Source organism: Phacochoerus africanus, chromosome 2, assembly GCF_016906955.1.
Source record: "Phacochoerus africanus isolate WHEZ1 chromosome 2, ROS_Pafr_v1, whole genome shotgun sequence".
Classification (NCBI taxonomy): Eukaryota; Metazoa; Chordata; class Mammalia; order Artiodactyla; family Suidae; genus Phacochoerus; species Phacochoerus africanus.
Window position 1 is genome coordinate 113562451 of NC_062545.1, and position 20434 is coordinate 113582884.

The 20434-nt window shown below is 36.9% G+C and overlaps 1 protein-coding gene across 5 annotated transcripts in view; it reads left to right on the top strand.

Moving 5' to 3' along the window:
* ICE2 (interactor of little elongation complex ELL subunit 2) overlaps nucleotides 1-20434 on the top strand; it is a 69131-nt gene that overhangs the window by 15612 nt on the left and 33085 nt on the right. For all 5 annotated transcript variants that reach the window (XR_007133079.1, XM_047766208.1, XM_047766210.1 and 2 more), the window contains 6 exons: nucleotides 4589-4726; nucleotides 5831-5947; nucleotides 6120-6279; nucleotides 7209-7390; nucleotides 13734-14727; nucleotides 15407-15582. Coding sequence is in view for 4 of the 5 variants with exons in the window: in XM_047766208.1 (XP_047622164.1) it covers nucleotides 4589-4726; nucleotides 5831-5947; nucleotides 6120-6279; nucleotides 7209-7390; nucleotides 13734-14727; nucleotides 15407-15582 (1767 nt within the window). In the remaining variant the exon portion in view is untranslated. The remainder of the gene's footprint in view (nucleotides 1-4588; nucleotides 4727-5830; nucleotides 5948-6119; nucleotides 6280-7208; nucleotides 7391-13733; nucleotides 14728-15406; nucleotides 15583-20434) is intronic.

Consider the following 20434-nt stretch of genomic DNA (forward strand, 5'->3'; position numbering starts at 1 on the left):
AGCAAGGCCAGGGATCGAACCCGCAACCTCATGGTTCCTAGTCGGATTCGTTAACCACTGCGCCACGACGGGAACTCCCACTGTATCTAATCTTTAAATTTACCTTTATCATACGTATGTATGAAGAGGAAATGATACTCCATCTCCCCGATTTCAGACATCCACTGAGGGTCTGGGAACATACCCGCCATGGATAAGGGGGACTACTATCTACATTGGAAGTTTTCTCTTTTATTTGTTAAAACAGTTTCTTTTAATATGCAAGTTCCCCCTTCATATCTTTTTTTCCCCTTAAACTTTATCTTTTCAAGAACCTAAGTCATTTGACCTGTAGAATTTCCCAAAATCCAGATTTTGGTGATTATATATTCATGATGATATTCAACATGTTCCTCTTTCCTTTGTATTTTTTGTGAAATGTCAACTGGATACAGAGGCTTGACCAGAAGTAATTTTACTGAAGGGATTGAACACAGATGATGGTGTATTCTTCCATCAAGTGGCACCTAATGTGTGATTGTTTATTTTTAGTGATATTAGCAGCTATTGATGCTTAATGCCTGGATTCATTCATTCACTGGGGTTTGCAAAATTATAAGATTCTAATTGCATCATTTATTTTAATTTCCTAATTGGATAAAATTTAGTAAGATAAGTTTTTCCTCATCTGCTATTTGACTTCTCATTTCATGTAGGAGAAAAAATGCTAGGTTCTTTATATACCAATTTTGAAAAAATTAATTGGTTCCTTGTTTATAATGGTGATCAGAATTTTTTTAAATATTATTATTGAATCCTGGAATTAAACATAATTGTTGGGTTTTAGTCCACTACAGTTATCCTTTTTGAATCCTTTTTGAAGCTCAGATAGTACCAAGTTTGACCAGTGTCAGGCTCTTCATACTGGCTTTTGGGTCCTTTTGAGTTATTCTACTACTCTCTGAGACGTGTTTTGTACATTTCCTATCCCAACCCTACAATCACCCATTTTCTAGAGCCTTTGTTTCTTTTACTGGGAAATAGCATTTCAAAACTACAATCTAGGCACTGGGGCTACTGATTGCACCAGAGTTTATCAGTGTTTTTGAAAATATTTCAATAGATGGGGCTCTATAGAAAAGGTGTATTTAAAGAAGAAATAACACATGTATCTCATTTGGTTATCCCACACTGTACTTACAACAGCCTCCGAATAACAATACAGCACTACCAATCAATAGGATTTCTGAAAATAGTTTGAAATTTTTTTTGCTTATGTTCTTCCCATTCTCCCCATCTTTAAAAAAAGTTATACTGCATCTATATTGTTGAAGGATATAGCCATTACATACTAAGTAAACTTTCCCTTTTTTAATCCACATTTAATTTTAAATCAGTGTTATTGAGGTGTAATTTACATACAATAAGTATCTAAAGTGCATGTCAGTGAGTACTGACAAACCATACTCCTCTGTAACCGTGACACACTCATGATATGGAATGTTTCTGTTACAGTAAAAAGATCTCTGTGCCTCTTTCCATCCATGATCCTAGGAAATCACCTATTTGCTGTCACCATAGATTAGATTTGCCTTTGCTAAGTTTCATAAAAATCACATGCAATGTGCTCTTTTGTGTCTGACCTCTTGCAGGTTTTGTTTTTTGTTTTTTGTTTTTTGGGGGGTTTTTTGTTTGGTTTGGTTTGGTTTGGTTTGGTCTTTTTAGGGCTTTACCACGGCATTTGGAGGTGCCCAGGCTAGGGGTCTAATCAGAGCTGTAGCCGCCAGCCTGTGCCAGAGCCACAGCAACACCAGATCCAACCACATCTGCAATCTACACCACAGCTCATGGCAACACTGGATCCTTAACCCACTGAGCAAGGCCAGGGATCGAACCTGCAACCTCATGGTTCCTAGTCGAATTCGTTTCCACTGTGCTACAATGGGAACTCCTTCTTTCAGTATTTTTGAGATACAGCCACTTTGATGCAGGTATCCATAATGTGCTTCTTTTTATTCCTTTTTGTTTTAATGTACAGTCATGCCAAAATTGGTTTATCAGTTCAACTGTTGATGGGCAGTTGTGTTATTTCCAATTTAGGGCAATTTTGAATAAAGCTGTTATAAACATTCTTGTACAAGCTTTTTGAAGACATATGTTTGCATTTATCTTGGGTATATAACTAGGTATAGTATTTATAGATTATATGGCAAGTGTATGAAGTTAAGTTTTATTAGAAACTAAGTTGTTTTTCTTAGTAGATGTGCCATTTTACACTCTCACCAGCAATGAATGTGTAAGAGTTCCAGTTCTGTACTTTAGCTAACACTTAATATTGTTAATCTTTTTTAATTTTAGCCAACCTAATGGTGTTTAGTGTCTTGTTATGGCTTTAGTTTGCATTTCCCCAAAGCATAAAGATGTTTGAACATCTTCTTGTGTGTTTATTGGCTTTGTATATATTCTTTTGTGAAATGTCTGTTAAAATCTTTTGCTGATTTTATTGGTTTTTATTTTTACTGCAGCTTGAAAGTTCTTTACATATTCTAAATGCAAATCTGTTATATATATGTAGTTTTCTCCAAGCTTGTGACATACTTTTTAGTTTTTTAAAATAATCTATCTCAAAGAACAGATTTTTTTTTTTTTTCTGTTATGGCCACACCCACAACATGTAGAAGTTCCTGGGCCAGGGACTGAATCCAAGCCACAGCTGGAACTTACATCACTACTGTGGCAATGCCAGATCATTTAACCCACTGTACTGGGCTGGAGATCGAACCCACTCCTCTGCAGTGACCTGAGCTGCTGCAGTTGTGTTCTTAACCCACTGTACCATGACAGGAACACCTCAAAGAACAGAATTTTAACTTTAATGAAGTTTAATTTTTCAGAATCTTTTATGGTTAGTACTTGTATGTGTTCTAGTATAGAAATACTTGCCAGCTCCCATTGGTTCTCATCTGAGGTCACTTTTATTCCATCACCCTTGCCGACTCCCCACCCAGGAGACCTCACCATTGTCTGGAGATTTTTTTTTTTTTCCTTTTTTGGCTGCACCCACAGCATAGGAAGTTCCCAGGCCAGGGATCAACTGAGCCACAGCTGCAGCAATGCTGAATCGTTAACCCACTGTGCCAAGCCCAGGATCTAACCAGCAGTGTCACAGAGATAAGCTGGATCATTAACCTCTTGTGCCACAGTGGGAATTTGCTGGAGATCTTTTTGATTGTCACAACTGGGAAGGCACTATGCTGTCTGCTGGCTGAAGGTCTGGGGATGCTGCTAAACATCCTGCAATGCATAATGACATCCCCTACAACAAAGAATACGAAGCCCCAAATGTCAGTAATGCTTGTGTTGAGAAACCCTGATATGGAGGTTTTATAGTTTTAACCTTTATGTGAATGTTTATGGTCATTTCAAGTTATTTTTTATGCACGATGTGAGGTTTGGGTTAAAGTTTGTTTTTCATATGGATATCTAGTTGTTTGAATGTAGTGATTCTTTAGTGAGAGTGATTTTGTCTCCCACCAGACGTTTGGTAATGCCAAGAGACATTTAGAATTGTCACAAGTGAGGAAGGAGTGCTTTTCACATCTGCATAGAAAGTAAGATACGGACAGGAGTTCCCATCATGGCGCAGTGGTTAACGAATCCGACTAAGAACATGAGGTTGCGGGTTCGATCCCTGGCCTTGTTCAGTGGGTTAAGGATCTGGCGTTGCCGTGAGCCGTGGTGTAGGTTGAAGACGCTGCTCGGATCCTGAGTTGCTGTGGCTCTGGCGTAGGCCGGTGGCTACAGCTCCAATTAGACTCCTAGCCTGGGAACCTCCGTATGCCATGGGAGCAGCCAAAGAAATGGCAAAAAGACACACACACACACACACACACACACACACGAAAGAAAATAAGATACAGAGTTCCTGTTGTGACTCATTGGTTAACGAATCCAACTAGGAACCATGAGGTTGCGGGTTTGATCCTTGGCCTTGCTCAGTGCATTAAGGATCCAGCGTTGCCGTGAGCTATGGTGTAGGTCACAGAAGCGGCTTGGATCCTTGGATCCTGCGTTACTGTGGCTTTGGCGTAGGCCGGCGGCTACAGCTCTGATTCGACCCCTAGCCTGGGAGCCTCCATATGCCGAGGGAGTGGCCCTAGAAATGGAAAAAAAAAAAATATGTCTTCTGTAAATTTTAAATCAATTCCTAATTTTAGTAACATTAAATATTAATGTTGTAAGAACTTAGGTTAAGGAATTCCCACTGTGGTGCAGCAGGTTAAGGATCTGGCATTGTCTCTGGTGACTCAGGTTCTATCTCTGTGTGCATGGGTTAAGAATCCGGCATTGCCACAGCTGCAGCATAGTTTGCACCTGCAGCTTGAATATGATTCTTGGCCCACGAAATTCCATATGCTGCAGGTGCGGCCAAAAAGAATTTAAATCACGTACAGAATATCCAGTATGCCCAAGATTGTTAGAAGTTCAGTTAATGAAATGAGGCTAATATTTGACATGAATAATTATATAGTCACATGTAACTAAATTATTTTTATTGCATTATCAGAGAAGTACATTAAAAATGAATTTCTTAATTTTTATTTTTTAGCAAATTCTAAAAGCTTGCGTTGAACAAGTGAAAAAGTATCCAGAGTTCTACACTCTCCATGAAGTCACCAGCTTAATGGGATTCTTCCCATTCAGAATAGAGATGGGATTAAAGTTAGAAAAAACCCTTCTTGCATTGGTAAGTTTTAGCATATGAAAATAAAAATAAACTTATTTTTGTCTGAAACATCATCTGTATTTTACATAGAAACATAATTTAAATATATTTCAGTATTTAAATTTTGAACAATAACAAGTTACAAGTTTTTAAGTATTCAGTATATTTTATGTATTGGCATACAATACTTGATATTTTAAAAATATCACAGCAACTTTATTTCTTAATTTTCTTTTCCTATTTTCCATGTTTTTTATTTTTTAAATTTTCAGTTTATTTTATTTTTGTCTTTCTAGGGTCTCACCCACAGCATATAGAAGTTCCCAGACTAGGGGTCGAATTGGAGCTGTAGCTGTTGGCTATGCTACAGCCACAACAATGTGGGATCTGAGCTGCATCTGAGACCTGCACTACAGCTCATGGCAGTGCTGGATCCTTAACCCCCTGAGCGGAACCAGGGATCAAACCTGCATCCTCATGGATACTAGTCAGTTTCGTTACCACTGAGCCACAAGGGGAACTCCTTATCTTCCATGTTTTTTAAAGTTTTTGAATACAAGCAGGAAGCCCTTTTTCTTTTATGGGATCTTACTCAAAATCACATTGGAAGTGTGTGTGTGCAGAGAGGATATGTTAGAGTTTCTGTTATAGCCTACTGTACTTCATACAATGAGAAGTTAGAATTTAAAGTGGGCAGAGAAAATTCAATGGCACCATTGCCTTGGACCCCTTTTTTAAAAAACATGTGGTGGTTGTTGAGTTAAACATGAAAAGTCTTATTTTAAGAAGGGTCTAAATTTGACACATGCATTTAGTAGAATGAAGAATTGTTAAGTTATAAGTTTCATGTGATGAAAAGATACTTTAGGAAAAACAGTGCATCATGATTTCTACAATAAGGAGCTCCTGCTGTGGTACAATGGGGTCAGCAGCATCTTGAGAGCACTGGGAACTGGGTTTGATCCCCAGCCCTGCACAGCAAGTTAAAGATCCGGCGTTGCTGCAGCTTAGGTCACAACACAGCTTGGATCTGATCCCTGCCCCTGGAGCTTCATATGCAATGGAGCAGCCAAAAGGAAAAAAAAAAAAAGTTTCTGTAATAAAACATTTATTTATTTTATTTAGGGCAGCGTGAAATATGTGAAAACAGTGTTTCCCTCAATGCCGGCAAAGTTGCAACTATCAAAAGATAACATACCTACCACTGAAATACCAGAACAAACAGCTGCATCTATGCATTATGTAAGTAGGAAAATGGTTTTGGATCTTCCTAAGTAATCTTGTGTACCTCATAAAGTGTATGTAACCTGATTATTCTAAAGCCCCCTTTTTTAATTTCTTTTTTTTTTCATTAATTAGTCAAACAAGTTTCCAATAAATATAATCAAGTAACAAGTTTTATGTTATTTTTCAGGATATTAGTAAAGACCCAAATGCAGAGAAGCTTGTTGCAAGATATCACCCTCAGATAGCTCTAACTAGTCAATCATTATTTACCTTATTAAATAATCATGGACCAAGCTACAAGGAGCAGTGGGAAATTCCAGTGTGTATTCAAGTAATACCTGTTGAAGGTTTGTGGTTTGCCCTGTCAAGTAATGTTCTCAAAGGAGTAGTTGGAACAGTTCTGTTTCAGCTGTCTAAATATAGGTGGTTGTTTGTCAAATACACAAATTTAAGTTTTGATTTAAGGAGGGTATAAATTTGACGATTAACATTCAGTAGAACTTCTTAATATATAGTGCTCCTATATATATAGTAATGACACTCATAAATGAGTTATTAGATCTGTAGGACACCTGTGTGCATGCTGGGTATGTGAGAGGTAGAGAAATAATCATGGTATGGGGTGACCAAAAGTACGTGAAGTGGTGAACTTCTATCACTGAAATGAAAGGAATATAATACTTTATTAGACACCCTTAAATGGGTGAGTTTCCAAGGCTTATTTACTTGTCCCTTTTTGGTGTTCAAAATTAAAATAACTCTATAAACATAGGGTAGTTTCTCTTTTGACAGTAAAATAAGTAGTTACACATAAATTCTGTACAAAATATTCCCCTTCTATTTTCATCATATTTAATACTTTTTTCATATTTTCTAGAATTAAGATTACTGCTTGTAATAACAATTACAGTAAATAAAGGCTATGTCTAATTAACAAAACAAAAAATTTAGAGTTAAATGTAGAATATTCTCTTTGGTTAAAATTTTATCACTTTTTGAAAGTATACCCCAAGAGAAACTGAGTAGTAATGACACTAAATATATAAAAACATAAAATCTTTTGTTAGAGACATATTTTTCTTGCCAATAAGATTCTCTTGTCCTTGGATCTCTAAGGGGCTTTATAAGTCTTTTAGTTCAAGGCAGATGTATGAGATATGTATTTCCGCTTCCTGTATCTCTTTGTTTAGTAAGTCTTTCATTACTAAACAAAACTTCCTGTTTGTTTAATATGACTACTGGAAACTAATCGATCCCATTCTTTTTATGTTTTAAGGTTCAAAACCAATTAAAGTAATATATATTAATTCACCACTTCCTCAAAAGAAAATGACAATGAGAGAGAGAAATCAAATCTATCATGAAGTTCCCTTGAAACTCATGATGTCCAAAAACACATCTGTTCCAGTCTCTGCAGTGTTTATGGACAAACCAGAAGAATATATATCTGACATGGAGGTATGTAATGCTTTTTTTTTTCATAAGGGAATGTACTTGTTTATCCTTTTGAAGCATAAAGTTTTATTGCAGTTCTCTAAATCTGGTAGTTAAAAATATAGGCTTTAATGAAACTTGTAATTGAACCCCAGATGGAGCTTGATTTGGGCAACTAATTCAACCTTCCTCAGCCTCAGTTTTCTTCTTTTATAAAAGAAAGATGATAATACCTACTTCATAAAATTGTTGTAAGGATTAAGTTTGATGTTTATATGTAAAATGCTGAGTACAGTCTTTCATATGTATGTACTATAAAAACTCAGTCAATAATGGTGGTAATCATGGTGGTGGTTTTATTTAATTGGTCTCATTCGTATTCAAGAGTTTTTAAGTATGAAAAGGAACAGATGAGTTTTATTTGTGTGGGAAGTATTTGGCCAGATTGTTAATCCTTTTTGGTATATACTTAGTATCTTTGTGACTTTAGGTAAAGCACATAATCTCCCTGTGTCTAGTTTGCTCATCAGTAGGATGGGTATCATGATAACCTAACTCATAAAATTATTTGGAACTAAATGAGTTAATATATCTAAAGCATCTAGAATAATACTTGGCGCTCCAGAAATATTAGCTTTCATTATTTTGTGTATTTTGAAATATTTTCCTGTGATTATTAGAGTAAGACATTCTTTTTATACAAAACTTTATTCGATTCTACAATATTTATTGAGCAGATGCTGTGCCGTCTGCTGAGGATGCAATAGTTACTAAAAATGAAATCTCTCTTCTTTCAGATCTGACATTAGTAGCAGAGGGTATAGAAAATTAAAACAGTATCAAAATGCAGATAGTGACAAGTGCTGTGCAAAAAGATGGAGTAGGTTAAGGGGAATGGGATTCATGATCAAGAAGCCTTTTCCATGCACAGCAAATATGAACTGGGATTTGAATAAAGTGAGAGCACAAACAAAATTAGAAAATAAATAGAAAAGTATTCTAACTAGTTTAAGAATATTGGTCCGGGAATGCCTGCTGTGGTGCAGTGGAAGGGAATCCGACTAGTGTCCATGAGGATGCGGGTTTGATCCCTGGCCTCACTCAGTAGATTGGCAATCCAGTGTTGCCGTGAGCTGTGGTGTAGGTCACAGACACGCCTTAGATCCCACATTACTGTGGCTGTGGTGTAGGGAGGCAGCCATAGTTCCAATTAGACCCCAGCCTGGGAACTTCTATGTGCCACATGAGCAGCCGTAAAAGGAAAAAAAATAATAATAATTTATGCTTTTTATGTTTCAGTTTGCCAGTTGCCTTTCAATATTTTTTTCTTTGCTCAATATGGACTTTTTTTTCCTAAGTGATAGCTTTCATCTTGGAAGGAACTTTGGTTGGTTAGGTTCTAGAGTTCTTAGGGCCCAGGTCATCAGAACAATTTTAAAGTTCCCATGTGCGTGGACCCACCTACAAATTAGAGCCTATGCACATTATTTTCACTGTTGTTATTCTTCATTAAAGGTAAAGAAAAAAATAAGTTTTCAGATAACTGTAGGAGAGGGCAATAGAAGAAGCAGATATGAAAACATACTAAAGATTTTATATGCACACATGCAAACGTAAATACATACACACATACTTCGTGGTAACAGTGAAGCATGAACTTAGAGCCATGAAGTGAAGAAAGCTATCCTGGTCCATTCCCACACAGGATTGTCATCCTACAGAAGCAGGTAAACTCATCAAAATTAAACATGAGAAACAGAAGAGGATTGTTGATGGAAGGTCTTTCTTACAAAGTTATAAGAGGAAAAAGATTATTGCTATAACATCTCTACTGTCAAATGAAGAAATGTACCCACAGAAAAGATGAAAACTTAAAGTGTGCATCCTTTACCCCAGAAATCTCACTTCTAGTTATGTAGCTGAGAAGTACACTAGGAAAAGGATAAAATGTGCAAGGTATTCATTGCAGCTGTAAGGTATTCACTGGAAACAGTCCTCATGTCCCTTAATAGAGTATTGATTAAATAAATTATATATCCTCAGTAGCATACTGTGCAGCTGTAACAGGCATACCTTGTTTCAGTGCACATTGCTTTATTGCACCTAACAGATTTTGCGTTTTTTATAAGTTGAAGGTTTGTGGCAATGCTGCATTGAGCAAGTCTTTTGGCACCATTTTTCCAACAGCTTTTACTCCATGTCAGATATTGGTAATTCTGCAGTATTTCAAACCTAATTGTATTTTTTTGTTACAGTGATCTGTGAACAGTGATTTTTTTTTTTTTTTTTTGGTCTTTCTAGGGCCGCTCCTGAGGCATATGGAGGTTCCCAGGCTAGGGGTCGAATCGGAGCTGTAGGCGTTGGCCTACACCACAGCCACAGCAATGGAGGATCTGAGTCACGTCTGCGACCTACACCACAGCTCACAGCAACGCCAGATCCTTAACCCACTGATCGAGGCCAGGGATTGAACTCTCGTCCTCATGGATGCTAGTCAGGTTCGTTACCACTGAGCCATGAATAGTGATATTTGATGTTTCTACTACACCTTGTTGAAGACTCAGGTGTTGGTTAGCACTTTTAAACAGTATTTTTTCATTAAGATATGTACATTTTTTAAGACATAATGTTATTGCACACTTAATAGACTATATTATAGTATAAACGTATATTTATGTGTACTGAGAAACTGAAAAAATTGGTGTGGCTCACTTTTTGTGTTACTTTATTTATTGCCGTGGCCTGGAATCAAACACACAATGTTTCTGAGGTATGCCTATGAAAGGAATCAGAAAGCTCTAGGTATGCAACTGTAGTGTGATATCCAGTGGCCACTCAGAGAAGATTTAAGTGACTATACATACCTAAAGATTTACCTTCTAGGACTTACCATCGTGGCTCAGTGGTTAACGAATCCGACTAGGAACCATGAGGTTGCGGGTTCGATCCCTAGCCTCCATCAGTGGGTTAAGGATCTGGCATTGCCATGAGCTGTGGTGTAGGTTGCAGATGCAGCTCGGATCCCACGTTGCTGTGGCTCTGGCATAGGCTGGTGGCTCCTGCTCCGATTCAACCCTTAGCCTGGGAACCTCCACATGCCGTAGGAGCAGCCCAAGAAAAATGGCAAAAAAGACAAAAAAAAAAAAAGATTTACATTCTAAGTTCAAAAAGAATTGCCAGAACATCTTAAACTGCATTTATTAATCATATTATTAGTAATAATATTGCTATTGCTATTTTGAACACGTTACATAGTATGATAAAGCAAATAAGTACTTAGGTTTATATTGCAAGCCAAGAATTTTAGCATAAGAGATACAAATGCCAAAGAAGTAGAAACTTTGTCATAATATTGGAATTGTATAAAAAAGATTCCAGGAGTTCCTGTTGTAGCTCAGAGGGTTAAGAACCCTTGCCTTGCTCAGTGGTTTAAGGATCCAGTGTTGCCGTACAGTGCACTCGGATCTGGCGTAACCCTAACCCTAACCCATAGGCCAGCAGCTGCAGTTCTGATTCCACTCCTAGCCTGGGAACCTCCATATGCTGCAGGTGTGGCCCTAAAAAAATTAAAAAAAAAAAAAAAAAAGAAAGACACCAGTGCTGACTTGAAGGGTTTACCATCAGCCAGAGATTTATCAGTTTGACCATAACAGAGAATGACTTCAGTGGATGGAAACATATGAAATATGTTAAAATCCATGAATTCATAAGGATTACCTTTTTTTAAAGTACTTGTCACCTTTGCTAGTGCATAAAGTCATTATTCTGAAAACTGACTTAAAAATTCAAATATTTTCCTTGCTTTTCCAGTACAAGCTGTATTTTAGGGTAATGAGAAGAAAATGTCACCGTTGTGCAACTTCTAATGAAATAGTGAGTCTAGGCAATGATCATCATCAGTGACTGCTAAAATCATTAGCAAATCAATAAGGAATTTTAATGGATAGATTAGATTGATGACACTTGATGAATCAACAGAACAATTGTAATATTACAAGAAGAAAAATAAGCAGACATCATTAGCTTACTGATTGAAGTGAGATACACAAAATACCACATATGACATATTCACATTTTTTTAAATGTACCTGAATCTGATCAAGATCATTTTAACAGGAAATGTAGAGGATATAAGAATGTGTTAAGTGGTATCATGGGGATGCAGAAGCTGGCATCCAGAATGTGGAAAATTTTACAGGGTCTTTAATATGGTATCTTCTACAAATATCTGGTGGACATGGGAGTTGACAGAGTATGGGGGAGAGGCATTTGACAAATAAAATTGAGAGACATCAACTGTAATGAATCTGACTAGCATCCGTGAGGACACAGGTTCGATCCCTGGCCTTGCTCAGTGGGTTAAGGACCCGGTGTTGCCATGAGCTGTGGTGTAGGTCGCAGATGCGGCTCGGATCCTGCATTGCTTTGGCTGTGGTGTCGGCTGGCAGCTACACCTTCTATTGGATCCCTAGCCTGGGGACCTCCATATGCTGTGAGTGTGGCTCTAAAAAGAAAAAAAAAGAGACATCAACCAAATGCAACAATTCAAATAAACAATTGTAAAATTTATCAGACTAGGAAATGTTAACACTGGTTAGATAATTTCATGACGTTAAAGGAATTGTTAATTTTATTGATGTAATTGATGTAGTTTACAATGAATCCTTTTACAACCATATATTTAAGTATTTACAGATAAATGCTATTTTTAATTTTATCCAGATTTTTTTCTGTCAGGGATAAGCTTCACTTTATTGTTGTGATTATATTATTCTTTTCCTGTATCTTGAAAAGGCTGTGAATGATTTTTGATGTCCAGTGATCTAATTTTTGATGCTTTTCAAGTATTCTATAATTATCCTTTTAATTTGTTTTATCCAACAGTTTGGTTGTTTCCAAGTGCTTGGGTTTATTATTGTTTGCTTACTTGTTTCTAAATGATTTCTAATTTTATTTCCTTCTAAACATAGAATAAGACCTTAGCAGATTTTGCCTTATGCTATATTGATGTTTTCTTTGTATATTAATTTATAGTCCGTCTTTGGAAATGCCCCTTCGATTCTTAGGAGGGAAAAGGTATATCTTTGTAGTCTGTATGTTCTCAATCATTCATGTATCTTTGTTTTAGTCATTAAATATTATTCATACTTGCCATATCCTTGTATAATTTTTCTTAGAGACAATATGTCATTGACCAAGTACATTTGTGTTTCTGTCAGATTTTCCTATTATTTTTTGGTTTTGATAATTTCGATCCTGTTATTTGGCATATCACAATTCATTATCTGTCACATATTTCATCTTTCAACATAGACTCCCTTTTTCTATCTAATGCTTTCTGCACTGAGTTCTGTGTAATACTTAATATTGCTAGTCCTTTTTTCTTGATGTCATGTCTCATTGTTTTGTTTTTTACCTTTCTGTGTGAGAATGCCTCATGTAAACAGCAAATAGTTTAATTTTTTTACTAAATTCGGTTGAGTAGTCTTTTTATTTTAGTAAATGAGAAACTATTTACTTTGTGTAAGAACTATGCCAAGAAACCTTCTGTATATAATTTCTCATTTAAATCCTTAGAACAAACCCAAGAGGATGACTTCTCTTATCCCTATTTTAGAGATAAGGAAATTGGGTTTCAGAGAGGTAAAGTAATTTATACAGGTAGATCTTTCTTACTACCTGAGGCTGTCAGAATATAAGTGCTCTGCCAGATTGAGGAGAATTGTTGCTGCTTAGGGAGAAGACATTTTATTCCTGAATAAATTAAAACTGTTTATAGTTCTTCCATTACTAAAACAGTACATGAAAAATTATAACCTCAGTGGCTTCATGCCCCAGAATACAATGAAACCACTTCCTGTCCATATCTCTTCATATTACTAAAAGTTGTTTTCTCTGAGTAGATGTAGAAAGTCACTGATTAATGTTAAAAGCTGCTAACCCTTCCCCTGCTGCATTAGAAGGCAGCTTCCTTACCCTGTCAAAGAGCCTTTCCTTCTGGTCAGCTAAATTTCTGCAAGAGGGTGCAAATGAAAATCTACTGCTTTCCTGTTTGGCCTTAAATATCTTCTTTGTGGTCCTGTCTATTTTTTGATTAATAGAAATACCCTTTGAAATGTGGTAGTTCACAAGTATTCCACATTTTCTGTGCTATTACAACTTGACAAGTATGTCTTCCATCAACAGTCAATGGGAAGGTAAAGTTAAGTAAATTAGTTGCTGTAGTTTGTCACAACAAGAACCTGTCATAGCCGTCAGACTTTTCTTTCTACTTTTAAAGAGCATGAACTATGTATGTGATGGGACACTGATTGGTAAGGGTTGGCCTGGAATTTTTGCTAATAGTTTGCTCATATATTTTCTTAAGATATCATATGAAGCTAATGAGTACCGAAAAATTGAGACCCTTGAAAATTTGGATCTGGATTTTGATGATGATGTCACAGAACTTGAAACTTTTGGAGTAACCACCACCAGACCGTCAAAGTCACCAAGTCCAACAAGTATTTCCACAGTACCCAACACAACAGATAAGCCCCCAGTCCCCAGCACAGCAGTCGCATCTGTGGCACCAACTGCACCAGACATTTCTGCTCAGTCTAGAACTTTATCTCAGATTCTGATGGAACAGTTGCAGAAGGAGAAACAGCTGGTGACTGCTATGGATGGCGGCCTTGAAGAATGTAAAAATAAAGATGATCAGAGATTTATACCATGTGGTAAAAAGCTATCAAATTCTGACAAGTCTCTTGTGCAAGATAGTGACTTAAAAACATCTGATGCCTTACAGTTAGAAAGTTCTACAGAAATTGAAACCTCTGATGAAAATGTTGTGGCCACTGATATGGAGTGTGTTTGTGAAGGACTGAATGTTTTGGAGAACACAGACAATTCAAAGGAAAAGACTGTTATATCTGAAGCTGCTAAAACTGAAGATGTAATTCTTTGCAATAGTGATACAGATGAAGATTGTTTAATCATTGATACAGAATGTCAAAATAATGGTAATGGGAAGACAGCTGATATGGGTTCTAATATAAATTCTAAACCAGCTAACCTAAATTCTTCCTCAGAACAGGCTTCTGTAGGAAACCAGACTAACACTACATGTAGTCCTGAAGAATCATGTGTTTTAAAAAAACCTATCAAACGAGTATATAAAAAATTTGATCCAGTTGGAGAAATTTTAAAAATGCAGGATGAACTCTTAAAGCCAATTTCCAGAAAAATACCTGAATTGCCCTTAATGAACTCAGAAAATTCTAAACAACCTTCTATTTCTGAGCAACCCTCTGCTCCTTCAGATGCTTCTGGTTGGCCAAAATCTATATGGCCTTCTGCCTTTCAGAAGCCAAAAGGACGTAAGTAAATATTTACAAAGAATTTTATATTAACTGTTTTGCCTGTTGCTTATCTTTAGGTTTTCCCCCCCATTTCTTTACTTTCTTTTTGCTATGTTTATGATCTTCACATAGTTCTTGATGGTTCATTTTTCAATCTCCTCATCAGTATTTAAGCTTCTAAAGCCTTCACTCTGAAAATGTCCCCACAGTTGCTTGGATTTTTTGTAACCCCTGTTGATCCAACATGTTCAGTGGCTGCTAAGCTATAGATAATGTGGTTTGCCAAACTGATGAAGGGGAAGTACATCAGAAATAATCATAAGTATTAGTCCAAATTTGCTTATTCTTGGTATTAAACTACAGTTTTATACTTTTTTGTTTTATGAAATAGTTATATTCTCTGCTCTGCCAAGTTATGACTAACAGCACTTTTTAAAACTGTTTCTTCTCATGTTGTCTCATTGATTTATACTTTGCCTAGGGTTAGCGAAGGTAGTAGTTGAAAGGATGAGAACCTTAAAGCTTTGATTTCCACTCTTGCTTGAGTTCCAGTAAAAGTAAACAGAAATGGTAATAATATGACAGTCAACTCAGAGGAACCAGAAAGTTGACGGTTGAATTGTTTTATCTTGGATTATGATGCCTAAAGAGCTGGTGTATTTTAAAATAAAAATGACAAATATAATTATTTTTAAAGGATTGCCGTATGAACTTCAGGACTATGTTGAAGATACGTCAGAATATGTAGCTCCTCAGGAAGGAAATTTTGTTTACAAGCTCTTTAGCCTGCAAGACCTGTTGTTACTTGTGCGATGCAGTGTCCAGAGAATAGAGACCAGACCACGTTCTAAAAAACGGAAGAAAATTCGAAGAGTAAGTTGTTACTTGGGGAGTTAGGGTGTTGTAGCATAAGTAGATAATGAGCAAATCTTTAACATGCCATTGTTATGCAGTTTAATTTTAAATTGTTTAAATTGTTAAAACTCCAGGCTGAGTTTTTAGTAAAATACTGAAAATTTTAGTAAGGGAAAGTACTTAGTTGAATGTAATAGTCATGAGCACCAGTTACATTCTTGCATGGAATATATAAACTTTGTGAAAAACGTTACCATTATAGATTTGACCTAGACTGGCACATATATTGCAGCTTTCTCTCTGGATTTTGGTTTTCATTATGACGTATTAGCCCTTTTCTTTGTTTCTTTGGAAATCTTCTTGAATCTTTTAGAGGTTCAGATTTTGAAAGGTAGCCTTTTATACACATTTGAAATGTCTTCCTGGGATTGTTAGAAGACCAAAAGTCTTCCTTTCTTTTTCCCCTGTTGTTTCTTTTGGGATTTGATATATTTTCCTCAAAAAGTTTTTGCTATAATTTGAGTAATTGGTTCCTTCAACAGTTTTCTATGTTTGATATTTGAAATTCTTTCTGATTAGTTTATGTGTATAACCACTGAATTCTGATAAATAAAGCGGAGCTTTTTTGGTGTAATTGACTACATAAGAAATTGTTTTAAGATTTTTTTTCTGTTGTGTCCATTTATCATATCACTTTTTCTTCTTTTTTTTTTTAAGTTTTTATGTCCTGTTTCTTGCTATTTAACCTGCCACCCAATAGAAATCCTCAGTGACCACTTTAGAATGTCATTGTTTTCTTGGAGTTCCCGTCATGGCTCAGTGGTTAATGAATCCAACTAAGAACCATGAGGTTGCGGGTTTGATCCCTGGCCTTGCTCAGTGGGTTAAGGATCCGGCATTGCTGTGAGCTGTGGTGTAGGTTGCAGACGCAGCTCTGATCTGGCGTTGCTGTGGCTCTGGCATAGGCCGGCGGCTACAGCTCTGATTAGACCCCTAGCCTGGGAAACTCCATATGCCACGGGAGCAGCGCAAGAAATGGCAAAGAGACAAAAAAAAAAAAAAATAGAATGTCATTGTGTTTTGAGCTAGGGAACAGATTAAACAAAAACAGTGATGTTCCAGCCTGACCTTTAAGGTATAGCTTAAAAGAGAAAAGAAGGAGTTCCCGTCGTGGCGCAGTGGTTAACGAATCCGACTAGGAACCATGAGGTTGCGGGTTCGGTCCCTGCCCTTGCTCAGTGGGTTAACGATCCGGCGTTGCCCTGAGCTGTGGTGTAGGTTGCAGACGCGGCTCGGATCCCGTGTTGCTGTGGCTCTGGCATAGGCCGGTGGCTCCAGCTCCGATTCGACCCCTAGCCTGGGAACCTCCATGTGCCGTGGGAGCGGCCCAAAGAAATAGCAAAAAGACAAAAAATAAATAAATAAATAAATAAAAATAAAAGAGAAAAGAAAAACAAGTATCAACCTTTCTGAGCTGTTAATAGCAGCGGTTTGAGGGTCTATCATGAAAAACTTCTAAAGCTAACCCATCAGGGTCAAGGATGTATACTTTGTCCACCGGAATCCAATGGGCTTAGTGTATCTTTTGCTTGATGATACTTTTGTCTTTAGAAGGAAGATGGTGAGAGAAGTTTTAAATTTCTATTTCTCATAAGTTGGTTTTTTATCACTGGTTCAGACTTGGAGTTTTAGAAACCAGCTAGTTTTGAATTAAATGTATGGGGGAGGAGTTCCCGTCATGGCACAGTGGTTAACAAATCCGACTAGGAACCATGAGGTTGCAGGTTCGATCCCTGCCCTTGCTCAGTGGGTTAACGATCCGGTGTTGCCGAGAGCTGTGGTGTAGGTTGCAGACGCGGCTCGGACCTGCATTGCTGTGGCTCTGGTGTAGGCTGGCAGCTAGAGCTCCGATTAGACCCTAGCCTGGGAATCTCTATATGCCGCAGGAGCAGTCCAAGAAATGGCAAAAAAACAAAAAAAATATAAAATAAATGTATGGGGGAGTGTTTTTTATATGAGAACATTAAAGAATGACAAACAAAATACTATAGGGCTGATGTTAGTCTTCTAGATAAATACAAATATTCCCTCTATTAAAAGATTTTATTTGCTAATTTTTTCTCTCAACTCTACGTAACTGTGATGAATTTAATGGCCAAAGCATGAACATTTTGAACACAGAGTGTCATTGCTATGGATTGTGTTTTCAAGATTTTATTTTGTTAATCTTTACTTGCTATCTAATTGATTTGGGGGCTAACCTCATTTCTTTAACTTTCTACTCTAGAGCCCATACTACTGTATGGATTTGCTAGCTTTTAGTGCTTAGAAATTATTGATGGCCGGGATCTCTTAAGTAAAAACAGCCTAGGGATATTTTGGACACTGCTTTAATTTTTAAAAATATTAGTGGAGTATAATTGACTTTACAATTTTGTATTATTTCAGGTGTACAACAAAGTGAATCAGTTACACACATATATATATCCATTCTTTTTTCCTGTTCATAAGTTATTACAGAATATTGAGCAGATTTCCCTGTGCTGTAGAGTAGGTCCTTGTTAGTCATCTATTTTATATTCAGTAGTGTGTATATGTTAATTCCATCCTCCTAATTTGTCCCTCTTCTTCCGTGGTTTCCCTTTTGGTAACCATAGGTTCGATTTCAAAATCTGTGAGTTTCTGTTTTATAGATAAGTTCTGTATCATCTTTACTAGGTTTGACATAATCTCTAGGTCCAACCATGTTGTTGCAAATGATCTATAGTTCTGTTTTGTGCTAGTACTATGCTGTTTTAATTACTCTTGCTTTGTAGCATAGTTTGAAGTCAGGGATCTGGATTCCTCCAGTTCCATTTTTCTTTTTTTAAGGTTGCTTTGGCTTTTTGGGGTCTTTGTGTTTCTGTACAAATTTTAAAATTATTTGTTCTAGTTCTCTGAAGAATGTCTTTGGTAGTTTGATAAGGATTGCATCAAATCTGTAGATTGCCTTGGGTAGTATAATCATTTTGACAATTTTCATTCTTCCAACCCAAGAGCATGGTGTATCTTTCCATCTGTTTGTGTCATCTTTGATTTCTTTTAACAGAGTCTTACAGTTTCCAGAGTACAGGTCTTTTCCCTCCTTAGGTACATTTATTCCTAGGTATTTTATTCTTTTCGATGCAGTGGTAAACGGATTGTTTCGTTATTAACTTAGCCTAATCTTTCATTGTTAGTGTATACGAATGCAAGTGATTTAATTCTTGAAAGAGATAGACTATTAGGGACATTATCATTCCCTTGACTAAAGTGAAATTTGTACATATTAAGACAGAACCATATAGAAGAGAATTCACTCTTCATCAAAATATATCAAAATAGTCAAGCCCCAAAGAATAGCTAACTTGAGCCCTCTACTTCTGATTGTGTCAAACCTAGAGTAAAATTTTAAAAATTTCAGTGAATGCAATCATATTGTACCCATCATTATATGTAATAGTTTAGTATACATGGTTTAGATTCCTTAGAATGTGTTCCCTTTGAAATCACTTCCTATTCATCTCTGTTTCTCCTAAATGTGTTATCTCATAGAACTCAATAAATAGGTATTGAATAAATGAGAAAAACTGAGGGCTGAGGAGAGGGGGGTGTTGTTAAGGAAGAGAAATTGAGGCACTAGTTGAGAAATGTTAAGGTGGTAGACTTTAAACTCTATTTAGGTAAGAATGCATCTGCATTTACTTTCCTACTTAAAAACCAGCTTGTTTAGATCAAGCTTTAAAATACTTAGAAGTCTCATCAACCTCTGCTGTCCAAGAACCTCATTTCTTCCTTTTTTCCTTCAGTTTTTTAACTCCATGATATTGCAGTTGAGATTTCGGTTTCCAGTATCACTTTTCCCTCATGAAAACTCTGCTTAGTAAGAGCTGCACAACAGAGGAGAATCAAAAACAGCAGCCAGCCTCAAATGATGGAATGAAATGAAAAGGGCTAGTTTGGATCACAAGATGAAGGTGGAACTTACTGAGTTTGTTGTCAAAACTTGGCCTCTGTCCACTGGTGCCAAACAGAAACACAGAGATAGAGTTTTGGGTGAAGGAGGAAAAAAAAAGCTTTTACTGATTTGCCAGGTAAAGGAGGCCAGAGCAGGCTGTTGATGTAAAGACTATGCCCTCCTTTGGAGAGGAATTGCAGGAGTTTTACAGTCTAAAAGGAGAAAAACAGGGTTTCACACAAGAATGAGGGTTGGAGCAGACATACATTCTTTTGGGCAATTGTAGTCATTGAAGCTGGAGTTAAGTGATCTTGGTGTGGTTCTGGTGGTGGTCTTCTGGTTTATTGCCGAGAATCGCAGTACTTATGAAAGGAAACTGTATGTTCAGAGATCAGAACAAACTAGGAAAATTCCAGAAAAACATCATGTGCTGGGAGTTCCCGTTGCAGCCCAGCGGTAATGATACCGACTAGGTATCCATGAGGATGTGGGTTCAGTCCCTGGCCTTGCTCAGTGGGTTAAGGATCCAATGTTGCCATGAACTGTGGTGTAGGTTGCAGACATGTCTTGCAGCCTGCGTTGCTGTGGCTGTGATGTAGGCTGTCAACTGCAGCTCCGATTCAACCCCTAGCCTGGGAACTTCCATATGCCCCTCTGGGTGTGGGCGTAAAAAGTAAAAAAATAAAATAAAAATGAGAAATCATATGCAAATAAACACAGGCAGTTGTGCTCAGAGTGCCTAATCTTTAGCTGACAGGTGCTTGTGTTTAGGGTGCCATGAAATGAGGGAGAAGTACAAGGAAGGGCTTCAACCTGGTCAGTTTTAAAGTATTCATATCTAAAAGAAGAATAACGTACATAAGTTTTCTCTTAGTTGTATAAGATGCCTACACC